The following is a 6000-nucleotide window of genomic DNA, read 5'->3' as shown; positions in this document are numbered from 1 at the left end:
AGGAATTTGATTGGAACATTGACAAGTGGACGGGTTTTAAGAACTTTAGACAGATTCGATAGAAGGATAGCGTTGATTGACGGGTGGATGTCGTGAGATTATTGGCCTAAAAAGGTACCTGTTGTCGTCATTGCACGTGACCTACCGTTTTCCAGGAAGTAAGAAATTATATACTTTGATATAAGATTACAACAAAAGTAGAATTGTGTAAAAAAATGGCATACATCATTGAATAGGTGAACACTATGACCAATTATGTGAACCAAAATGGGACAGAATGCTTTTTTCATTTCAGTGCGACTTTAAGTGTCCAGTATGGATCAACTGTCGGCAGGCGAGGTGGGCGGGGCTAGACACGGAGGCGTCCCAGGTTCCCCTTCTACATTTTTTTCCCAGCTCTATCAAGTGAACCATGACATTAATTGGAAAATGTGTGAGAACTCATAAAGAACGGAAGCCTTGGAATGGCATTTCAGATCCTGATGATTTGTACGAGATTCAATCTAGCAGAGAGCGTGTCTGACCTTGAAGATTGTAACTTGCAGGTGACACAAAAGAGACAGTTCTCCTCGTTTGCGAGGCGTCGGCGTGTGATTCATCTCACAGCTGCTGCGTCTGACAGCCCAGTCGCACACCTGGAAGAGCGCAGTCGAAATTCCTGACGTCGTCCTAACGACCACTCGGAGAGCAACGACGACCGTTGCCAAGCAGATCGGGTTTCGCCTCAGCCCGTCGCAATCTGTTCGCTTTCACAACAAACCACTGTAAACAAAAACACCTCCCACACCAATCCAGCCACACCCAGTGACAATAATCCAGAAGTATGTGAGTGTAGAAGCCCCGAGGCCCCTCCCCCATCCGCCAGTTTGACCTGCGGTGAGAGCTTCTCTCTTCTCCCTGGCCAATCACGCCTCGCCGCCTGCTAAGACTGCTGACCCACTGTGCCAGGTGGGATTTAATTAGCACTCCCCGGTATTGGAGGAACAGCCAATCTCACATGGGTGTCCTCCTCTTGTACTGTAGACATCCTAATTCTATCACACGACCTCTTAGTCTCTCTCTCTATATATATCTCTCTCTCTTTTTCTCTCTCTCTCTCTTTCCTTTCTTCTCTCCGTCTCACACACAGTCTCTCTCTTTATCTCATCCTCCACTTTCCTTTCAGGGGTTTAATATTTGCCTCTTTCGCAGCGAACGCATATTTCTGTATATATTACGTAGGGCTGAATGAGCGCGTTCCCCCTGCAGAATAATGAGCCTGGCCGGCGCTGAGCGCGGTTTCCCCTGCAGAATAATGAGCCTGTCACAAAGTCACTGAAGACAAAAGTGAGACAAGAGAGACGCCAGGAGAACGGGGGATCTGGAATATACAGTATAATTACACAGCCTTATTTTAGAAACACATTATCATATGCTTGCCAAAGACAGGAGAACCGCCCCCTCACCACACACACACACACACACACACACACACACACACACACACGCACACACACACACACACGCACACACAAACAAATTAACATACACACACGCATCATTATTTGTACCCTCCACACAGGTAAGGCTGTGGGACATGTGCTTTCACTGTGTACATCGACTACTGTATTTGATCTGATTCCCTCATAAATAAATAACAGCAGAATAATCTACATACTGCATGAGCAGCGATCTGATCAAAGCCCGTAGTAGGATGCACAGACACCTCTTTCAGACGGGCAGACTGTTCGCTGAGGACCATTTTGAATGCATTTCCACCAATGGCCATGGCCCATATTGTGAAAATGAGGGTAGGGGTAATGTTTCTGCTAAGCCCCGCCCCTGTCTGCTGAGCCTAGCTTGTGCTGTATCCGTGGAGCCCCCCCCCCTCAGGAGCCGGGTGGAAAGTGTCGGGTCCCTGATGTGCATGGCGTGGGCGTGGCCTGACAGACCCAGCTGAGTGTGTCTGAGACCAACCCTGACTGAACCCCTCCCTGACTGACCCCCCCCCCCCCCCCGACTGAACCCCCCCTGAGGGGAGCCCCTCCCTGACTGAACCCCCCCCTGACTGACCCCCCCCCCCTCCCTGACTGAACCCCTCCCTGACTGAACCCCCCCTGACTGACCCCACCCTGACTGAACCCCCCCTGACTGGAACCCCCCCCCTGACTGAACCCCTCCCTGACTGAACCCCCCCCCTGACTGAACCCCCCCTGACTGACCCCCCCCGATTGAACCCCCCTCTGACTGGAACCCCCCCCCCCTGACTGAACCCCTCCTGAGGGGAACCCCTCCCTGACTGAACCCCCTTCCTGACTGAACCCCCCCCCTGACTGACCCCCCCCCTGACTGAGCCCCCCCCTGACTGAACCGCTCCCTAACTGCCCCCCCCCCCCTGACTGACACCCCCCCCCCTGCCTAGAACCCCCCCTCTCTGACTGACCCCTCCCTGACTGAACCCCCCCTCCCCCCGACAAAAGTCTGAGAAAGGAGGTGGCGCCGGAGCGAAGCCCACGGATAGCAGAGAGAGAGAGGGAGAGAACGGGGGTAATCATCATCTCACATTCTCATCCTCGCAGGCAGGGCGGCGCTGCATCCCAAAACCGTCTCACACCTGACCTCCTCCTCTCCAGAAGCTCAGGAGCACCTGTTCCATGTCCAGAGCACGGGGGCGTGACGGACAGAAGAGGCTCGCTCCGAGGTACCTTGAACAGGACTGTTCGGGAGCTGGAGGTCAAATTCACAACAGCCTCTCCAGAGGTGTCGGTCTCAAAGGGACCAACCGGCTCTCCTCTCTCAGGAGAGGACGGAAAGGGAAAATTGGAAGGAACAGATTTTTGACTCGAGTCTGACCTTGACAGCGGCAAAGGCTGGGTAAATCAGTCTTGATGATAGCCTATGTTTGGAGAGAGGAAAGATCCGCACACTGATATCTCCCAGTTCACTTTATTGGAAAAAAGCAACGTTTGGATCCTTAGGTCTTCATCAGGCAACTGGAAGTTGGAAGGAAGTGGCCTGACGAAGACCTAAGGGTCGAAACGTTGCGTTTTTCAAATAACGTGAACCGGGAGGTATCAGTGTGCGTAACTTTCCTCTCTCCATACGTATGTTCTCTAAGATCCAGCAGCTGGCCTACTGAGGTTGGATGTGCTCACAGCTCTTTTGCCTTGTGATGATAGCCTACAGAGAATATCATTCCACAAATGCACTTCGGCTAACCCTGCCGTCTGGTCTGGAACAATCCGAACCGCACGAAAACCTGGCCTGTCGTGTGTCCGTGCGTCTGCAGGCGCATGTCTTCCTAAGTTGCGACACTCACGTGGGAGTAATGGACTCTGAGTGTCCAGACGCCAGTGGGAAAGCGTGGGCTTGAGCTGACATACCATCCCCTTAGCCCCCTCTGGCCTGGCTGTGAATTCAACCTCTTGGGAAAGAGATGCACTTCAATGATGAAGGAGGCACAGCTGTGAACATGCACTCTCAGGCCCGTAGCCAGGGAGGGATCGGGTGGATCGAACAAACCCCCCCCCCCCTCACGACCAAAGGTCCAGAATTGAAGACACACCCACACCCCCCCGCCCCCCGCCCCGTCAACAAATCGGCAAATAATCTAAATAACCTGTCCGCAACTATTTCTCTTGTTTTTTCTCGTTTTTTTTATAAACTCGTCTCTCTTGTTTTTTCCTCTCTTGTTTTTCTCTTATCCCGTGTGCCATTAAAGCAAGTAACTTTGTCTCCGCGGAATTGCAAGGAAACAGCCTGCTAGGTACCTGCAAGTCGACGAGTATCTACAGAAATAAACCACCCACGAACTGTTCCTCGGATCCAACTCTCGGCAAGAGCGGGAGGGGAGCAGTGAGACTTTTGCAACTTAATTCTGAACCGTTTCGGTTGGCTGTACACCAAACAGCGCCGGAATACTCTGTACTGTACTCTATACTGTACTCTGTAAAGACCTTGAGCGCCAAGTCTGAACTCTGAGTCTCTGCGACTCCCAACATTTACCAAACAGCCTGTTGACTTTAGTTGTCTTTTGTCATTGTCCTTATTTTGCTCTGCGTTGCTTTTTGATTTCAATAAAAGACGGCCCCCAATCTCACAATACCACACAGTCCAGTGTCTCCTTTCTCAGGTGTATCCCAAATGAATCTCTCCAACACGGGATTTGAGCCTCAAGCAAAAGCGATTTATTACAGAAGGTTTGACATACAGAAGACAATGGCATGGTCTAATGTACAGTTGACCTCTCTGTATGCTGTCTGGACCCAAATCAAAGCATTGGTCTCGTTGCAACGTTCTTATGTGGTTTGAGTGTCCTTCCCCCCTCGTCTCTTCTCCGATTAGACTGTCTCTCTGGTCTCTTCTGTGGCCTTGTTTGGTAACGTTAACCTACGCCGCCTCGGCGCCCAGGCCTTTATCTCTAACCACAACAATGGTGTTTGGCCCAGAGTGTACCAGCCATGGAATGTCTTTATCTCATAAGTCTATGGAAGAGGGACACCGTTTCTTACCGAAAACTCAAGCCGACAGCCCTACTCAGAGGTCAATCATCATAATTAGGAAATAGCTAACAGGATCATATTAAAAGGCATTTCTCTGAAAATCATCAATCGATGGCCCTACAATAGAGGTAAGCTGGGCTTTTTGGGGGCTTTTTTTAGCTTAGGGTAGTATATAAAAGATAATGAGGTTCTTTCAGAGACTTGTGGTGAAAAGAGAGATAGGCAGAGAGAGACATTCAGAGAGACTACAGTGCAATATGAATGCACAGACGTCCACATCGTCCTCTATTCAAACTGCATAACTCGTTGTGTTGTATGGCCCTTTGACAATCACTTATGGCAGGCGGGGACATCAATCAGCCAGGTAGTTACACACTCACTACTGTGTGTGTGTGTGTGTGTGTGTGTGTGTGTGTGTGTGTGTGTGTGTGTGTGTGTGTGTGCGTGCGTGCGTGTAACGAGAGCACAGGATAGTAAGGGAAAAACATCCTGTAAAATAAGCTGTCACTCTTACATGTCGCAGCCTCGTCTTCCTCGGCTTCGTCCGCTCATCCGTCTCCGCTGCCAAGGCCGCGTCAAGGACCTCACCCCGGATGATTGCAAAGCCATTAGACACCGTGGCATTATATATGGAGTCTGAGGTCGGGTCGTTATCTCCCGTGTGTAACGGCAAATTCTCTATCAAAACACAGAAGGGGAGTGCAGAAAGCTCCAGAAGGCGTTCCTGCCAGACCCTGGTAACTCGGGTGAGCGCCCCCTATAATCTCAGCCGGTATAACGACGCATCTCCATAGGACACGGGCAGATAATGACGCTACGCATCACATATTACCATAATAATAGTGATGTCGGCTGTGTCGCCAGATGGAACGAACACATGTATTGATAGCGAACCACCAACCAAGAGTTCCCTCGATGGGGAAACAAGACAATAAAATATCTGGACGTTTCCAGTCCTTGAAGCATAATGAGAATGTGTGGAAATTATGTACGGAAACGTAGATCATTATAACTGTCAGTAGACAGTAGACTTGACAAATCACTTGAATGGATTCCGTGATTGCTTTGTATTGCTAGTCAGGCAATCTGGGATCTAACGCGGAGAAAACCGCCTTGGAAATAGGGGTGCCCTCATCCCTCCCTGCCTAGACCACCCCCCTCGCCCTCATCCCTCCCTACCTAGACCGCCCCCCTCGCCCTCATCCCTCCCTACCTAGACCGCCCCCCTCGCCCTCATCCCTCCCTACCTAGACCGCCCCCCTCGCCCTCATCCCAGCCAGCCTAGACCGCCCCCCTCGCCCTCATCCCTCCCTACCTAGACCGCCCCCCTCGCCCTCATCCCTCCCTGCCTAGACCACCCCCCTCGCCCTCATCCCTCCCTACCTAGACCGCCCCCCTCGCCCTCATCCCTCCCTGCCTAGACCACCCCCCTCGCCCTCATCCCTCCCTACCTAGACCGCCCCCCTCGCCCTCATCCCTCCCTGCCTAGACCGCCCCCCTCGCCCTCATCCCTCCCTAC

The 6000-nt window shown here is 51.7% G+C and overlaps 1 protein-coding gene across 1 annotated transcript in view; it reads right to left on the bottom strand.

Annotated features, from left to right (window-relative positions):
• Window positions 1-6000, bottom strand: part of nrxn2a (neurexin 2a) — a gene marked incomplete at both ends in the record, with an annotated part of 224761 nt that overhangs the window by 176263 nt on the left and 42498 nt on the right. Inside the window, one exon of the mRNA XM_084450404.1 lies at window positions 2594-2706. Within this exon, the coding sequence (XP_084306530.1) occupies window positions 2594-2706 (113 nt within the window). The remainder of the gene's footprint in view (window positions 1-2593; window positions 2707-6000) is intronic.

The sequence above is a fragment of the Borostomias antarcticus genome (assembly GCF_949987555.1).
Source record: "Borostomias antarcticus genome assembly, chromosome: 15".
In the NCBI taxonomy this organism is placed as follows: Eukaryota; Metazoa; Chordata; class Actinopteri; order Stomiiformes; family Stomiidae; genus Borostomias; species Borostomias antarcticus.
Note: the sequence above shows the minus strand (reverse complement) of the source record. Positions and strands in the feature narration are given on the sequence as shown.